The 17,422-nt window shown below is 64.4% G+C and overlaps 6 protein-coding genes across 6 annotated transcripts; 3 read left to right on the top strand and 3 right to left on the bottom strand.

Moving 5' to 3' along the window:
* Positions 1 to 343: 343 nt before the first annotated feature.
* On the top strand, positions 344 to 3,278 carry PFL1_02884 (uncharacterized protein; the record flags this gene model as incomplete). The annotated part of the gene is made up of 4 exons (XM_007880397.1): positions 344 to 1,059; positions 1,206 to 1,894; positions 2,012 to 2,085; positions 2,196 to 3,278. 4 exons carry the CDS (start codon positions 344 to 346, stop codon positions 3,276 to 3,278), a joined length of 2,562 nt encoding a protein of 853 aa, XP_007878588.1.
* Positions 3,279 to 3,780: 502 nt separating this feature from the next.
* On the bottom strand, positions 3,781 to 7,404 carry PFL1_02885 (uncharacterized protein; the record flags this gene model as incomplete). The annotated part of the gene is made up of 3 exons (XM_007880398.1): positions 3,781 to 4,450; positions 4,564 to 4,689; positions 4,775 to 7,404. The coding sequence occupies 3 exons, from the start codon at positions 7,402 to 7,404 to the stop codon at positions 3,781 to 3,783; spliced, it is 3,426 nt and encodes a 1,141-aa protein (XP_007878589.1).
* Positions 7,405 to 8,147: 743 nt separating this feature from the next.
* On the top strand, positions 8,148 to 10,172 carry PFL1_02886 (uncharacterized protein; the record flags this gene model as incomplete). The annotated part of the gene is made up of 1 exon (XM_007880399.1): positions 8,148 to 10,172. One exon carries the CDS (start codon positions 8,148 to 8,150, stop codon positions 10,170 to 10,172), a length of 2,025 nt encoding a protein of 674 aa, XP_007878590.1.
* Positions 10,173 to 12,155: 1,983 nt separating this feature from the next.
* Positions 12,156 to 12,899, bottom strand: PFL1_02887 (uncharacterized protein; the record flags this gene model as incomplete). Its single annotated transcript, XM_007880400.1, has 1 exon — positions 12,156 to 12,899. One exon carries the CDS (start codon positions 12,897 to 12,899, stop codon positions 12,156 to 12,158), a length of 744 nt encoding a protein of 247 aa, XP_007878591.1.
* A 504-nt stretch (positions 12,900 to 13,403) lies between these two features.
* PFL1_02888 (uncharacterized protein) lies at positions 13,404 to 14,372 on the bottom strand (the record flags this gene model as incomplete). The annotated part of the gene is made up of 1 exon (XM_007880401.1): positions 13,404 to 14,372. One exon carries the CDS (start codon positions 14,370 to 14,372, stop codon positions 13,404 to 13,406), a length of 969 nt encoding a protein of 322 aa, XP_007878592.1.
* Positions 14,373 to 15,198: 826 nt separating this feature from the next.
* PFL1_02889 (uncharacterized protein) lies at positions 15,199 to 16,930 on the top strand (the record flags this gene model as incomplete). The annotated part of the gene is made up of 5 exons (XM_007880402.1): positions 15,199 to 15,606; positions 15,772 to 15,832; positions 15,938 to 16,171; positions 16,280 to 16,740; positions 16,847 to 16,930. 5 exons carry the CDS (start codon positions 15,199 to 15,201, stop codon positions 16,928 to 16,930), a joined length of 1,248 nt encoding a protein of 415 aa, XP_007878593.1.
* Positions 16,931 to 17,422: the final 492 nt, after the last annotated feature.

Consider the following 17,422-nt stretch of genomic DNA (forward strand, 5'->3'; position numbering starts at 1 on the left):
CACCCCCCTCATTCACGCTGCTCTTCGCCCATACACCTCTGTTGTTCTTCAATCCTCCTCGCCCGACCACACACGGGAACCCGACAACGACGTCTACAGCATCCACGCATGCTTCGACTGGGCTCAGGGTCGCCAACGTTCCCCCTTGGCTGGTTCACTGCACCTGCACGGTAGATCCGCAACCCTTCAACCTGTCTCGCCTCCCGCCCAAGGCCACGGCACATGAGGCAGCCATCATCGAGCTTGTCAAGTGCAGTCCGGCTACTTCACATCCCTCGAGCTCTCTCGATCCCGCCCTTTCGCCCTCACCCTTTTGCGTTCACAGCTGGCGCCGGCCGCCAAGATGTTCAACCCGTTCAAGCGAACCAATCTGGGCCCGCCCATGGACCTCAGGAGCATCCGTACGGGCCGCGAGCTGCTGGCACAGGTCGAGATGCACTCGATCGGCATCATCCCGCACGCCTACTGGGTCATGACGCTCGTCTTTGTCGCCTTCGATCTGGTCACGCTCGGCGTCTGCGCCTACTTCCTCGTCTACGTCCGCCCGGGCAAGTATTGGCTGTTTAGGCTGGTCGAGTGCCGCCAACACTACGGCGAGGACCGCCGCGACGACGACGACGAAGGCGATGGCGGCCACGAGGACAGGGAGGGGGAGCAACAGCAAAGGTGGGGACGAGGCGATCAAGTCGAGGTCGCTCCCGCCGATCATCATGTCCTTGTCCGGAAGGACGCCGAGCATGCGGGGACGGCGATGCGGGTCCAGGAGCCACGGCACCTTCAAGAGCGACGACGCGGTCGACGGGGGCCAAAGAGGGGCCGGCACCTGGTCGCTTCGGCCCTCTCTGCGCAGCTGACCTTTTTCTCGCTCTGGCTCCTCATCGACATGGTCCGGCGCATCCTCCTCTTTCTCGAGCGCTGCCTCCTCATCCGCACGCCTCTCGTCACCGTCACCTTTGAGCACCTCGCAAACACCGTCGGACTCAACATCTTCTACTGGGACCTCGTCGCGTTCGCCCACCTCTTTCTCCACCACGTCCGCCCGCTCTACTGGAACGTCGGGTGAGTGGCGCTGGTGCCACTATGGTCCAACCAAGCGGCAGGGCAGCGGGAAGGCAACTGACCGTGGATCTTCCTCGTTTCGATCGACCCTGTCTTTCCATCGCCTCGCGCCTGCCTTGCCCGACACTGGCCACGACGGCACACAGGGTGCTTATCTTCCCCGTCATCTCCTTCAGCTTTCCCTTCTACTACGCTGTGCTGGGAGGCGTCTACGAGTACCGGGCGCAGGCGTACAAACGCAAAGTGTACGACGCCGTCGTGGCGGCTGGGCTCGACTCTCCATGGCCGCTAAGCATTATCCCGGACCTGACCAACGCCGGCTTCGCCCTGGCCAGCGCCTACTACGTCACGGGCATCCTGGCCTTCATCATCGTGCTCTTCGTCCTGCTCCTCGTCGTCGGCTTCGTCGTCGTCGCCTACTTTGTCGTCACGCGCGTCTTGCGCGACCTCGAGGGCCAAAAGACCCTGCGCGGCGCCGCCGACAGCCGGAGCGGAGGAGGCGGCGCTGTCGGGGCCGCTCCGACTTTTGGATCCGACTCGGCTTGGTCTTCGGCTGCTGTTGCCGATGCGACTCCCCAAGGTGCAAGCTCATCGTTCCACCTTCAGCCGCTATGCCATTCGAACGACCAACGCATGCAACAGCAGCGGTGGCAGCGGCAGCAGCAGCCATGCAAGATGCCGCAGGGTGCAGGCGAACACGATGCGGTCAAGTCGATGGATGCTTCGTCGAAGGTCATGACGACGACGACTTCGGTCTCACTCGACGGCGAGGTCGCGCCCAGGGCAAAGAGCGGATACGGGATTGGCAGATTGAGCCTGCCGCAGTCGGAACTGAGTGAGTGCCAGTCCCTTTGCCGCCGCCCGCCGCTCGAGGCTTCCCGATAGACCCCTCCGAGGCGGCCAACCGCTGACGATCCTGCCTCGGTGTCATCGCGCCTCGACGCTTGGGCAGAACGCTTCATGGTGCACTGCTTCATCTCGACGTGCCTCGGCGTCAGCCTGCCGCTGAGCCTCGGCATCAACCTCGTAAGTCGCGTTGGACCTGTCACGACCTGGCTCGCACAGGCACAAGCAAGCTGATGGCGTGTCTGTCGCGCCACCCCGGCGTCTTCCCTGGCTGTGCACGGGCATGTCAGGTCCCCGTCGTGCTCCACGCCTACCACGACGTGCTCTACGATCCGCAGCACCTGAGCCGGCTGCACATGCTCTACACGATCTCGTACAGCGTGGCCGTCCTCATCATTTCGACGTTTGGCATGGCCAACCTCTACTTTGCCTACCGACGAAAGGACCCTCGACTGTCCCAGACCATCGAGGTGGGCGACCGCGGCAGCGGCAAGGTTGACGGCGTCGACGAGCAGGGAAAGGAGCGGTTGAGCCGGATCGTCACTCGTTCTTCGACGCAGCCGCCCTCGCCTTCGTCCTGGCCCTGTGAATCCTGTGCAGGGCGGTGGGATCGGTGTCGGGGATGCACCGATGCGGCCGACGCCAAGGAGAGGGGCGAGCAGAGGAAAACGTCGGGGTACCCACCCAGCTCTTCGCTCCGACACGCCCCCTCGGTATCGACGGTGGGCACCATTACTTACGACGACTGCCGAAAGGCGGACCGGACCACGCTCGTCTATTCGCCCAGGCCCACATCGATATCGACGACGAAGACGACGACAAGGAGGTTCCCGGACGCATCGACGCTGCATCGCCTCAACTCGCTCTCTTCTGCCCACGCCGCCGCCGCCGCCGCCACTGCTGGTGCCGCCCCTACCCACGCACCTTCGTCCACCACGGCGACCTGCCCATCACCAGCACCAGCACCCACCAAGACGACGCGACCGTCGGCATCGCAGCAGCTCATCCTCGACAGCCTCGTTTCGTCGCGCTCGCTGCCCATCCGCGACTTTGTATCCCACTACGGCGCAGCCCACCCGCCGCCCGCGCCCAACTTTGCTTTTACCCCCTCGTCGTCGTCGTCGTCGTCGTCGTCGTCGCCGCCGTCGTCGCACTCGGCGCACCACGCACCGCCGCAGCCGCGACACGTCGGTAGGCCCGACGGTGGATGTGCGGTACATGCCCATAGGGCCGAGACAAACGTCGGTGACGAGGCGACACAGGGACGGAGGCGCTGGAAACCTCGTCGGGGTGCTGCGGGGGCTGCACCGTCCAGGCCGAGAGAGAGGGACGACGCGTCGCCTGCGCCCCCCGTCATCATCCACCTGTACTAGTCTGAAGTGCCCCGCGCTACACCCCCGCCCTCGCCCCCGACGTCGAGAGGGTGCACCTTGTGTTCTTCGTTTTTCCCTCATACCCATCTACTAGGCCTCGTTACCCTCTTGTTGCCATCTGCTCCGTTCCCGTTGACCCCCTCCAACCGCCTGCAAAACACAAACCCGTCACTGCCGGATCGCCTCTCGTTCCCTGTCTCCCACCCAACGCCTTCGTCCCTCCCATCGTTCCCCACGCCGTCGCGAAGTACAAATACGACAGGACAAGCAGCGACGATCGTCGAGGCAAAGCAGAGTGATAGTTGAGATTGCTCGAGGCCTAAGTCGGATGGATGCAGCTTGTGTCGGGCCTTTGCGCCTCGGGGGAGTGCGAGCTTCAGCTTGGTTCTGGTCATCCGACGTTGATCGGTCGCATGGTGCCGCGTCGAGGGGGTTGCGGGTTCAACGACCGAACTCGACGACGCGCGGCCCACCCACCTCCTTTTGTCCACTCCTGCCCGATTTAGCTGTAAGGGTTGGCCGGTGGTCCGCCTGAGCCGTTCTGGTACGGCTGTCGCATGCCGCCTGAAGGCGGATAGCCTCCCATTGGCGGTTGCTGCTGCGAGGGCGGCAGCAGTGGGCCCCGTCCCATGCCCATACCAACGCCGTACTGTCCCTGTGAATGCGGCGGTGGTGGGCCGCCACCTCGGTACGATGGCAGAGGAGGTCGCGACGGTAGCGGCGCTCCTCGACCTCGTTGGCCGCCCGGCCCGTTCCACTGCGAAGGGTTGGGAAAGGCGCCGTAGCCTCCTCCTCCTCCAGCAGGCTGCCCCCCCATCGGGTCGGCATAGCCCGGTGCTGAGGGGGGAGGTGGAGGTCCGCCGTACCCGCCCATCGGCGGAGGACGACCCGTGCCTCCCCCCATGCCCATAGCCATGCCCACGCCCATGCCCATGCCCATGCCCATGCCCATGCCCATACCGGGTCCTGGTCCCTGACCCATGCCCATACCGCCGCTCATGCTCATCCCGGGTCCTTGCTGTGGGTATGGGTGGCTGCCGGGAGCCTGTCGGGCCATGCCGTACGGCTGCGTCTGCTGCGGAGGGGGCGCCGGCGGCGGTCGCGCCTGGATGGGCAACTTAAAATCGCGCTTGGTGCGGTCCAGCTCCTTGGACGGGTCGTACTTGGGCAGGCTAGAGAAGGAGGCGGCGCAAGAAGGTAACGAACAGATCAAGTGCCTGCGGTCAGCAACGGGGCCAGGTCGGTCTCGCAGACAACAACGTCAGAGACAGGAGCCAACACCCACGAGGAGGGGTCAGCCGGGAACGGCTTCGACCAGAAGTAGTCGTGGTCTAGTGCCTCCGCTGCCGTCAGACGCCTGGCAGGATCGAGGACGAGCAGCTTGTCGATGAGGTCGGCGCACTCCGGACCACTGCAGCGGCGTAGCACGAGGCAAGGATGGAATCAGCACGACGCGGCTCGGCGGACGATGCGGCCGACTCCAGACGTCTACTCACACGTCGACCGTGGTGCGGAAAAAGGTCTTCACGCTCCTCTCGTAGTTGCCAAAGTCGAGCTTGCCCGGCACCTGCGGATTCGGGTCGGGCCGGCCATTAGGATCGGCATTCTTGACGCCGGGCAGCGAGCTCCAGCCGGGGAAGTTGTCTTCGTTGGGCGAGCCGCAGAGCTTCGAGATGAGCTCGAGCTGGTTGATCTCCGAGGTGCCCTTGAAGATGGGCTTGCCGGTCACCATCTCGGCCAGGATGCACCCGATCCCCCACATGTCGATGGGCGGGCCGTACTTCTTCTCGCCGGCCAGCAGCTCGGGCGGCCGGTACCACCGCGTGACGACCATGTTGGTATACTTGTGCAGGCCACCCTGCCAACCCTTGGCCTTCCATCCCTGCCCCGGATCGCGATACGGGCGTGCCAGGCCGAAATCGGCAATCTGCAGCTGGCCCTCGTTGCTGATGAGCAGATTGGCCGCCTTCATGTCGCGGTGAAGCACCCGGTTCTTGTGCAGATAGAGGGTGCCTTCGAGGAGCTGCTTCATATAGAGCTTGATCTGGCTGTGCTCGAGCCGGATGTTGGGGTTGTCGAGCATGCCGTTGAGGTCGTGGTCCATGTAGGGCTCGACCATGTAGACGTCGCCCAGCTTGCCGCGCTCGCGCGAGGGGCGGTAGGCCATGTCGATGACGGGTACAATCGATGGGTGCGAGAGCTTCTTGAGCAGCTTGACCTCGCGCAGCGCCGTGATGGGCATGCCGTCCTGCTCGTCGTGGATCGTCACCTTCTTCAGCGCCACCTGTACGCCCGTGGTGATGTGACGACCCTTCTTGACCTCTCCAAAGGTTCCCTGGCCGAGCTTGACCGTGATCTCGTAGTCGTCGAGCGAGCTGCAGCCGTAGAACTTTCTCTCGTTGAGCGGCACCGGCGGCGGCCGCGACTTGCGCCTCTGCGGACCGGAAAGCGCGCCGCGGTTCCGGGGCGCGCACGAGAGCTTGACCGAAGGGCAGCTGGGGTCATCGAGTGCCTCGCAGGCGCTGGCCACTTTCGAGACCCGGCTGTCGTCGGGTCCAGGGAGCGACTTTTTCTCCACAGCCTGGTGCTCGGGCGCGCCAGGCTGCGCAGACCAGGAGTCATTGCTGTCCGAGGCCAGCAAGGCGTCTTTGCCCGACCTCGGCGCCGACACGCCGCTGAGCGCCCCATTGGCATCGAGGCTCGACTCAAGCCCCGGAGTGTAGGACGACGTGCCCGCCAGCGCCGAAGAGACCTGGCTTCCCAGCGTAGACTTGGCCAAGGCTGTGCTCGCATCGACAGGCTCGGGTGCCTGCACCGCGGTGAAGTTGGGCTTGCGCTTCAAGAGGCCGGCTGGGGGGGACCTAGAGGGCGAGCGCGAGCGTTTGCGAGAGGTCGCCGGCCGGCTGGTATCCAGATCCCCCGGTCGGGCTGCGCTCAGTGCTGGGCCATCCTTGACTGGCGTGTCGTGCAGATCGTCGTACTCGGCCCGGGTCCGCCGATGCGCTGGTGGGTCGAGTGGTCGAGATGCGTGCCATTCACCGTTGCGGCTGTCTCTTCCAAATCGGCGATCGCGATCCCGAGGCGGAGATGGTGCCCGTGGAGGACGGTCGCGGTAACGGTCCGCGTCTCCAAAAGAGCTCGGTCTGGCGCCACGCTCATCGCGAAGATCATCGTCCCAAGCCGAGCGAGGGTCATGGGCGTAGGGTCGGGCTCTCGGAGCGACTGCGGCCCGGGGAGGCGACGGGCTCTGCGGATAGTAGCCGCGCCGTGATGGCGGAGGGGGCGAGGCAGGCCGGTACGAGTCGCCGCTGGTGCGGGAGGCGTAGGCAAAGGCGCGATCTCGGTCACGGTCCCTGTCAACGTCGGGCAGTCGGTCGCGTTGTCCGTACCAGGCGTCGCCGTAGCGGTTGTCGTAGGCGTCGCTTCGGTGTCCTATGCTGTGACGGCTCGGGTAGGCGGGCGGAGAAGCGCCTCGATCCCAGGCATCCCTAGCACGGTCTTCGGAGCTGCGGTAGCGATCTCGGTCCAGCGGCCTTGCTGCTGTGAAGAAGCCGCCGTCTCCTGCGCGCGAAGACGAGGGCGGGTCGGCGGGCCGCCGCGGTTCCGCAGCTCGAGGTGGTGTCCTGGGACGCCGGACGGGTTCGTGGCGATCGGCCTCACGCCTGGAGGTGGCGGGCGGAGGTGGTGGGTCGAGGCGGCTGGACCCGGGTGCAGCATGGTTCGAGCCGCTGCTGTCCCGACGTGTTTGTTGTTGTTGTTGTTGTTGATGATGTTGTTGCTGCGGAGGGTCTTGAGCGTGCTTTTGACGGGGCGGAGGGGAGGCCTTGTCGGTCTCTGCGGTGATTGCGCCTTCTTCCTCTTCGTCGTCGTCTTGTTCCACCTGTTTGTACTCTGGCTTTCGATCGCGCTGGATCCTTGGGGGTCGGAAGGAGCTGCTGCCGTTGGATGGGGTGGGTGGGTCTGCGCGTTTCCTGTCTGCGATGTCTGCGGCTGCGGCTGCTGCTGCGTTGTGTGCGGTGCTGAGGAGGCGATTGTGCCTCGAGGCGGCGTTGGGTGAGGTGGCTCTGTGCGAGTCGCGCAGCCTGCCTGCGCTGCCGGCAATCTCGAGCTGCGACGGCGGCGGCATGTCGAGAGCGGGGTAGGTGCGGCAGGTGCAGAGGAACTGTGAGGTTTGTGCGTCGGAGGCAGTGCCTCTTTGCGGTTGCGGTCCAGGCTAGGACGGGGGATTAGCGGTGGTAGAACTTCATCTGGGCAATCGGGGTGAAAGCCGGTAGGGATGCGAGTGGCTGAGAGTGGCCCGAATAGAGCTAGGCGGCGGGGGATGAGGGATGCGAAGATGCAAGGTAGGCTGCGTTGGCGTCGGTGGCAGTGTACGATGAGTTTTGGTGTTGATGGGGTTGGAGGTGGTGGTGATGGTGGTGGTGGTGACGGTCGTCGTCGTCGTCGTCGTCGTCGTCGTCGTCGGAAGGTGACAGAGACCAGTAGTGATGGGCTGCAGCGACGATGACTTGACCTCTGGCGGGCGGCCCGCGACGCCGCTCGCGCTTTCCCGCAACGCCTCCCGATCCGTGGTTGCCTCCACCTCGACTCTCAAAACAGCGCCCGATGCACTCGCAAAAGCGCCCCCGCCCCAGACTCGACGTCTTGACTGCGCCCAAAGGGTCCCTCCCTATCCAAGGACCCCCTCAGCCAACCTCCGCCACCGGCTTGCCCACCCACCACCACCACCACCGCCATCACCGCTGCTGCTGCCTAAAATCATCCCCACCTGGTCCCGCTTGTCTCTTCTCTTCAACTACCTCCACACCTGCACAACGGAGACACACCGCAACTCGCTACCCTCCCCTCTCCCGCCACCCGCCGCCCACCATGTCGTCGGTCGGCAAACTCTCCCGCGAAGAGTTCCGCCGCCAAAAGGACCTCGACGCTGCGAGAAAGGCAGGAACCGCCGCACCAGAGATCGACGAAGATGGAAACATCATCAACCCGCACGTCCCCGAGTTTATGGCAAAGGCCCCCTGGTACCTCGACACCGGCAAACCCTCGCTCAAGCACCAAAAGAAGCCCGTCAAGCCAGGCGAGGTAAAGGCCGGCATCAACGACTGGTACCACCGCGGTCAGGTCGCCGGACCCGCAGCCACAAAGTACCGCAAGGGCGCATGCGAAAACTGCGGCGCAATGACCCACAAGCGCAAGGACTGCCTCGAGCGGCCCAGGAAAAAGGGCGCAAAGGTCACCGGCCGCGACATCCGCCCAGACGAGGTCATCGAAGACGTCCAGGGGCTCGACTATGCCGCAAAGCGCGACCGCTGGAACGGCTACGACCCCACCGACCATAAAAAGGTCATGCAGGAGTTCGAGGCCATCGAGCAGGAGCGCAGGCGGCTGAGGGAGGAGGAGATCGACAACCAGACCAGCAACGACCTCACCACCGCAAAGAAGCTCGCCAAAAAGGAAAAGGGCCCAAAGGACGACGGCGACTTTGCCAGCAGCGACGAGGACGACGAGGACGAGGACAAGTACGCCGAAAAGGCCGACGCCGTGGGCCAGCAGGTCAACACCGACAAGCGCATCACGGTGCGCAACCTCCGCATCCGCGAGGACCGCGCAAAGTACCTCTACAACCTCGACGTCAACTCGGCCTATTACGACCCAAAGACGCGATCCATGCGCGAGGCCCCCGACCCAAACGTCCGTCCCGAAGACGCCCAGTACGCCGGCGACAACTTCACCCGCGGCACCGGCCAGGCGGCCGAGCTGCAAAAGATGCAGCTGTTTGCGTGGCAGGCCGAGGCCAGGGGCAACAGCGACGTCCACACCCAGGCCAACCCGACGGTCAACGAGCTCCAGTACCGCGAGTTCCAGCAGAAAAAGGAAAAGCTGCGCGAGGCGACCAAGGGCAGCATCCTGGAAAAGTACGGCGGCGCCGAGCACTTTGACGCCCTGCCGCGCGAGCTCCTGGCCGGCCAGACGGAAAACTACGTCGAGTACAACCAGAGCGGCAAAGTCATCAAGGGCCTCGAGCGCGCAAAGGCGCGCACCAAGTACGAGGAAGACGTGCTCGACAACAACCACACGGCCGTGTGGGGGTCTTGGTACGACCTCAACTCGGCACAGTGGGGCTATCGATGCTGCCACAGCACCACGCCCAACTCGTACTGCACGGGCCAGGCGGGCATCGAGGCGTCGATGAGCAGCCTCCCCTCGTCGTCCAAGGCCGTCGCCGCCGCGTGCGCTTCAACATCGGCGGCGACCGGTGCCAACGGAAAGGGCAAGGCGTTGGCCACGCGGAAGCGCTCCCACTCGGCGGCGTCGCGCTCCTCGTACTCTTCCTACTCCTCTGCATCCGAGTCCGAGTCGGACGATGGCGACCGCCGGCGTCGGTCACGCAGGAGGAGCGGCAGCCACCGCAAGGACAAGGGAAAGAGCAGCGGCGGTCGGGGAAGCAGCAGCAAGCGAACGCGGCGGCGCCGCTCAGACTCGGTCTCGTCGTCTTCTTCGTCGTCGTCATCGACCTCGTCGCCGCGACGCGATCGGGACCGGGATGGCAAGGACAAGCCGCGATCGTACCACTCGCGCAAGGACATGGGAACCGGCGACGTCTCATCGCGGATCGATAAGGCCAAGCTCAAAGAGGCGCTCGAGGTGGAAAAGGCCAAGCGCGATCCGGTCCTGGCGAGGGAGTTGGAGGAGCGACAAAGGAAGCGGGAAGAGGCCAAGCCGGACTGGCTCAAGGAGGCCGAGGCGATCAACTCGAGGGGCAAACCTGGCCGCGGTGGGGACAAGCACGAGGATGTCGACGTGTCAGAGGAGCAGCTCGAGGCTTACCGCTTGGCCAACCGGGACGTCTACGAGGATCCTATGGCCAACTACCGCGACGAGGAGGACAAGTAGCCGGGCGGTGGCGGCGTGACCCGTGTCTCCTCCCGCTACGCATTTGTCTTGGATATGGAGCAATCCCACTCAACTTCCCGACTCGATCCTAATTCTTTCGTTTGCCTTGCCGCGAGCCTCGGTGCGACCGGCGCTGGTGCGATGATCGACGTGCGTGGCCGTGCGTGCGAGCGTGCGTGCGAGCGTGCGTGTGTGCGTGCGAGCTGGGCAAAGGGTGCAATCTATCGATGCAATGGCAGATGTCGGTACAAGTACAAGAGGGCGGCCAGTGACGGTGTCGACGAAGGTGCTTGAAGCCGGTCCCGTCGTCGGGATGAAGCGATCCCGGACGACGTCATCGTCGTCGTCGTCCTGCGCATCGTGTTTTGCCTGCTGATGAGAGCGGAAGGGGGGGCGGGACAGAAGAGCCAAAACGGGATCGACGAAGAAGGCAAGACGGGGGCGGAGGACCCGGAGGTGGGGACACAGGGAGGACAAGCTGGTGCGTCGTCAGCCTCTTCTCTGTTCAACACCTCGTCTGTGCTCCTTCTCCATCGTCGTTGGTGGGGCCGCCCGACGTCGTGTTGGGTGCAGACGATGAGAGCCAGTCAGTTTGGTCATGGGTGCACGGCGCGGCGCTGCGCCGCGTCTCCACCCTTCCATCCTCGCCGCCAGCTCGAGAGACGGACCAAGGAACATTGCCAGCACCGCAAGCCCCGCAGAGCGAAACCTCAGATCTCTGTTCTGGGTTAGGGGCGCAGTGGGCTTCCTCGAGATAGTGCAGCCGAGCGGCCGGAGCGCGAAGAAGAGGGCCTTCCGGCGCTCGCACCTGCTCGGTACGTAATCTCAAGAGGCTTCCCTGGCTGATTAGTTCCTCTGCTCGGGTCGTGCAGGCGCGTCGCAAGGTGGCAGCCACGTCAGCGAGGAGCAGACTCCGTCCCGCCGTCCGCCGTGCCGTGCCGCTTCGCGCCGCAGCGAGACGATGCAGCGAGGTTGGCGCTGCTCGGTGGACGCGAGGATAAGAGTGACGAGGGGTGATGGCAGAGATTGTGGTGGTGGTTGGTGGTGACAATGGCGTTGATGGGCATCCGACTCGAGCGACAGGTGTCGAAAGAGCGACAAGAGCAGCAGAGAGCAAGAGTGGTAGAAGAAGGACGCGCAAAAAGAGGGGGCTGGCCGTCATCGGGTAGGGATCTGCACGAATGCAACCCCGCGTCGTAAGCTCGTCGAAGCCGATCCCTAAAACCGAGGCGCCGGCACCGACAAAGGAGCATCAGAGCTTTCACCCGTCTGATCCCCGCCCCGCCAAGGCCACGCTGCCGCCTGCCAATGCGGGAGGCAGGCGCCTTGCGAAGCTGAGGGCAGCTGCTCTTCGAAACGGCGGAGTCGACGGCGTCCGATCGGATCATCCACACTGGCGACTCGCAATCCGACCCAGTCCGACGTTCCACAGCACAGCGAGCCGGCGGTGAAACGAGGGAGCGGCGTGCGATGCGAGACCGCCAGCACGGGGGATCCTTTCGGAGTCGCCGATCCGCCGTCCAGCGTTGGGCGCCAGAAGGGACTGAAAGCTTCGGTCGAATCCGTCACTCTGCGGACGAGGTGAGCAAGTCGATGATGGCGCCGTCGTATCGGGAAGAAAAACCAGATCAGCCGCTCGGGCGTGTCTGGCGCGTGTCCGTGAAGGTCGTTCGTGGCCGTGCTGACGAGGACCGTTCAGTCGCACGCCGGTAGATGCCGAAAAGATCCGGGCCTTGTCGCACGTGCCGAGGGGAACAAGCTCGTCCGAGAGCTGTCGAAGGATAGCCGGTGACGGGTCGTGCAAACCTCGAGGCACCTCCGAAGAGGGCGGCCCTGGGGCGCAAAGGGGGTGGTCCGCTTGTGGGAACCCTGCTCCAGGATCGCCACCCTCCCAAGAGGCGGCCTCGGCGCAAACACAACTGCTGACTGCGAGGATCGGTCCGTGGCAAGCCTAGGTCGGGTCGAATCGGTGAGATGCTGCGGTCACATCGACGAGATGCGGGGTGCCGCTTCTTGTGGCATCGCGCCTCGAGCTTCCCGTCTCTCGACGCAGCTCGTCGTCCTCTGATGTTGCCGGCGCGGGCTGGTCACGGCTCGCAACGGGCGAGACCGTGACCCACCCGTCGCCGCTGAGGGCGTCCAAGACCCGCTCGCACAGGGTCCGCCAATCCGAGATGGCCAGTAGGTTTCCGTCGCGCAAACCCGTGCGCAACGACCGGGCAGTGAGGACACGCCGCCGATGTGAACAAGTCCCCGAGGGAAACATGGACACTTCTGGTGTGCGTGCCCCGCGCTGCCTGTCCGTCCGCAACTGCCTGCCTGCCTGCCTGTCTGTCCGGGATATCCTTGATCGGGTCGGTCGTCGCTTGTCTTCCTTTCCTCCGAAATGTGTCGTATGACTCGCTTGAAGATGAAAATATGCGCAGGATGGTCGAGGTTCGTCGTGGGCCTCACACGCCCTCGACTCGGCGGCCGCCGACCCTTCACCTTTGCCTCGTCATGGGAGGCGCAGTTCGCAGGTCGGCACGTCGCCCGCACAAAGACAGGCGACGGCCTCTCCAGCTCGACCCGCCGCCAAGGCAAGCAGGTGAGCTCAGGAGAGAAACCGCCTCGCTGGAGCAGCCGGCTCCTCCAAAACACGTCGGGAGCGATCTCGGGGTCAACAGGAAGGGCGACGACGAGCCCGACGCCTAGGCGCAGCCCCCGGCACGCTAATGGGTACAGCATCGACGGTCCACGAGCGGCCGTCCACGCGCACCGCCTCGCGTGGCGGAAATCCGCTCCCCATCGCCCTGCCGAGGACAGTAGCGGCCTAAAGCCACGCAGATCCTAGGCAAGGCGAGGGAGCGCAGATCGGAGGCCGGCGTCTGGCGAGCGGAGTTGTCCGGGCTGACGGGCTGCACCGCGACCCGAGCAGGGGTCTCTTCGTGCAAGTTTGATCATCACCGGTTCGCAAAGGCTGAGGCTGGCGGCCCTGGGCCCGTGCCCCTGAGCTGATCGAGGATGGAAGGAAGCGATCGCCGAGGCGAGGATGCGACGGCAGCGGGGCGGCCTGAGAGCATCCTCTCGCCCAAAGCGAAGGATGATGCGGAAACACGAAGCGCGCGCCATCATGACCAAAGTGACGGCTCATCGTCTGCAAGCACGAGTGGAAACGGTTCAAGTCCTAGTACGCACCTTGACAAGGAGGTTTTGAGGAGGGCAGCGGCGGACGATGAAGTCCTGCAATCGCTAGTAGATGACGTGGGCCTCGATGCGGTATCGTCCGCCGGTCTCGTCGACGTTGAAGCGTTGTGGAGTGAAGTAGGAGTTGTGCCACATGCGGGCGAGACGCATGGCCTCGGCCGTCGTCCTGAGCCTAATTAGGAAGGCGGCCGTCGAGGCGTCTTCGTGGATGTTGTGCAGACGGAGGACGGGTCCGAGGTTGAGGGCGTGGTTGGACACAGGGTCGAACCCAGGCTTCCTCGGAGCCTTGTAGCCGGCGTTGCTGCGCCGCTTTCCACGCCACCATCCGGTCTCCATGAGGTCGTAGGTGCGGCTCAGCTTGGTCTGCATCTTGTCCTCGGTGGTCAGAGACGGCAGCCCTCGCAAGAGGACTAGCTTGCCGGATTCATAGTGGACGAGGTCGAGAGGGAGCTGGAGGTGTCGCGGGTGCCTCGAGTAGGCGACGGCGAGGAGGTTGTCGGCCGCCGCGTCGGACATGCAGCGCGAGTCGAGGACATTGGCGCCCAAGATGCGCTTGGAGCAGGCGCGCTGGAAGCGGCGGGCGGAGCTGTCGGTAGAGAAGTAGACAAGCGCCTTGCCTGACGGGTTGAAGAAGAGGGTGCGGAGGAACTCGATGCGATGAAAGTGCTGTCCGCTGGCGTCGTTGCCCGTCAGGCGACGAATATCATTGGGCGTGGCCGTTGCGGGCAGCCCGGTGAGAAGCACCACACGCTCCGGTGGCGGGCGGCGGCTGGACTGCGTCGCGAGGGATGGCTTGGCGGTTGCGTGTGTCGGAGTGGAGTCTGAGTCGCTCGACGAGAGGCAGGAGAATGTGGCCAGCCGTCTTGTTCCCGACTGCCCGGAGGAGGGCCCCGCAGTGGAGACCCGGAGATGTCTGGTGAGGTAACGAGACGATGTCGGTGGGAGCGCTGGGATACGAGCGCCGCCAGACGAGAGCGCAGCGGCCGCGCGGGTGGCAACGGCTCGACCGGCCATGGTCGATCTCGCCTCTGGAGCCTCGCTAGGGATGGCTGAGCGGGATGTCGGTCGCCGTTCGCTCCTGCCTCTGCTTGCCGGAAATCAGTCGGAGGATCGAAGAGCACCGCGCGGGAAGGGGCAGTATGGATGAAGACTGAGTAGGGAAGAGGAGGGTGATGATGGGCCGGATGCAAGAGACGCAAGCTTTGGGCGCGCTCCGGCCGCCCCCCTGAGAGGTCTCAGGTCAGGCCGAGCCAAGCCAAGCCAAGCCAAGCCAGGCAACCAGCGTGTGTATGTACGTGCCCCGCCCTCCCAGAAATTTCCGAGGACCCTCGCCGTGTCCCGAGAAAGGGCTGTGCCGGGTTTGCTTGCTTTGGCTTCACTTGATATCCCGCCCGGGTGGCGTGGCGGCGGCACAGGCCAACAAGCAGGCCCGCCCTTGGCCACGCAGGAAGCCAGGCCAGGCCGCTTCTGTGGCCTCTCTGCCTGGCCGGCCATGCGGCTGGCAGTCGAGTTTCGCCCGGGCCCACGCAGCCTGCCGGCCACTCACCCCACCTTCGTGCTTCTATCCCGCTCCTCCGCTGGCCAGCCTGCCGACCTTCTGGACACCATCTCCGCCTGCTTCCCCGATTCGATTTGCCACTACCTATCTCTCTACTCTCTCCCTCGACTCTTCCACGAAAGCTTGCGATCGTCGCGGCCGGGGTATCAGTCCGTCCGAGACTCGTTGCACCAGACTGCGATCCGGCCTCCGCCAAACTCTAGCCGTCACTGGATTCTGGGATCGCTCTCGTCTACCCCTGCTCCTCTTCGACGTCTGCGAACCGCTCCACGGCCGGGCGTAATGGAGTCTGAAGAAGCGCAAAAGGCGCTCAACCTCGCGTTGAAGCACGACGGCAATGGAGACACGGCGGCGGCCATCAAGTGGGCGAAAAAGAGCATCGCCATCTACTCGACACCCTCCGCAGAGGCGCTCCTGATCCGGCTCGAAAAGAGCGGAGCTTCGGGCTCGGCAGCCTCATCGTCTTTTGCAAGCGCCTCGACGTCCAAAGAGGGCCTACGGGCCAGGAGCACCGCCTCGGCAAATGGGTCGACATCGGCCTCGACTCCCTCGAGTGCACCAAAGAGGGAGTACACCCAGGCCCACGTCGAGGTCGTCACGAAGGTCAAAAGGGCCGGCGGCGACTTTTACAAGGTGCTCGGGGTTGAGAAGACGGTCGACGATGGAGGCATCAAAAAGGCCTACAGAAAGGTGAGGCTTTGCTCCTGCTTCGCCGCAGGTGCCACTCGAGCTGGGGAGCTGGCATCTTCCACTCTTGCCTCGCTTCGCTGCTCTGCTCGAAAGTATAGGCGGTGCGAACATCATGGCTGATCAGATATCGTCCCGCCTGGTCCTATCCCACTCTTCACCGCGCAGCTTGCGCTGCAGCTGCACCCTGACAAGAACGGAGCTCCCGGGGCTGACGAGGCTTTCAAGAGTGAGCTAGGCCCGGTCCTTGCGAGGCTCGACCTGATCGCTGAAGCCGTCAAAGACTGACAAAGCTCCCCTCCCGCCCTGTGGCTGTCTGCGTGCGCTGTCGCAGCCGTTTCAAAGGCTTTCACGATCCTCTCGGACAAGGACAAGCGAGCCGCGTATGACCGGTTCGGAGGCGACCCAGACAACCGCTACTCTTCCGCAGGGGCAGCCGCCTCGGGTGCCGGGTCACGGTTCGGCGGAGGCGGCATGCGCGGGACGCCGTTCAGAGGGGGCATGTACGGCGACGAGATTGACCCGCAGGATCTGTTCAACATGTTCTTTGGCGGAGGGATGGGCAACGGTGAGTGGAAGCTGGCCGCGCGGCCGAGCAAGAGGACGACCTCGTCGCAGCACACTGATCGCATCTCCATCTCGGCCTGCGTCGACGCCTGTTTCTCCAATATAACAGCTGGGTTCGGCGGCACCACGTTCACCTTTGGCGGCCCCGGTGGCCGGACGCAGTACTACCGACAGGCGAGGCCGGGCGGCACCCGCAACGCCCAGACGCCGCAGCCGCAAAATGCCGGGATCCTGCTCCAGATCCTGCCGCTCATCATCCTGGGCCTGTTTTCGCTGTTGACGTACGCGCCGGCGCTCTTCTCGACACCGGATCCCAACTTTGAGTGGCAGCCGACGGGGCTGTACCGGACGCAACGCATGACGCCGCAGCACAATGTGGCATACTATGTCAACGACCGCCAGTTCAACTCGCACCCGATAGTCACGGGCGAAAAGAGCCGGGCGGATCTGGCCAGTTTCGAGAACCGTGTCGAGTCGGCGTACAAGCAGGCAATGTACGGCAGCTGCCAACGGGCGAGAGAGTGGCAAGAGAGGAGGCTGGCTTCGACAAGAGGGTTTATGGGCATCGGCGTGAGTCTTTCTCGACATTGCGATCGACGAACGCTCGCACATATGGTCATAGGGGTTCGTGCTGACGTTGCTCGTCTTCTGGATTCTGCTTTGCTGTGGCGTACAGAGCGATCCCGAGGCGGCAAAGAGGATCAAGAACGAGGTGATAGACAGCTGCGAACGGCTCAAGGCTTTCGGCATCCACATGTAGACGGGCTTGGGCCCACGACCGCCGATGGGTTGGCGGCGGGGAGCGAGGGCGCTGCCCGTTGTCATCCCGCCTGCTGGCCGGGCTCGGACGCAAGCGACCAGTTTTGGCGGACATTCGAATCGACTCAGCCGCTTACCAGCCATTGCGATGCTTATCATGTGCGAGGGAGGTGCGCGGCGTGCAGACATGGGCCCGATACAGGCGGCGGATTGCGAAGGAACAAAGGCAGGCTGGAGAGCCTTTGCGCGCGCTGCGGAGCCTCTTGGCGGAAGGCTTGACAGGTTGGCTGCAGTCATGGCCCCTGCTAGCAGCAGCAGCAGCAGCAGCGGCGGCGGCGGCGGCAGCGGCGATGCAGGTGATGGCGCAGCTAGTACCTAGGGGTTGCTTTGCCATAGTCGACGTAGCCAGATGTCGGAGCAGCGGGCAGGTTTGGCAGGAAGTTTGTGAGGCCACCTCGATCCGCGAGGCTGCGACTGTCTGGCTCGAAGGTTG

The sequence above is a fragment of the Pseudozyma flocculosa genome, assembly GCF_000417875.1.
Source record: "Pseudozyma flocculosa PF-1 unplaced genomic scaffold scaffold00008, whole genome shotgun sequence".
Taxonomy (NCBI): domain Eukaryota; kingdom Fungi; phylum Basidiomycota; class Ustilaginomycetes; order Ustilaginales; family Ustilaginaceae; genus Pseudozyma; species Pseudozyma flocculosa.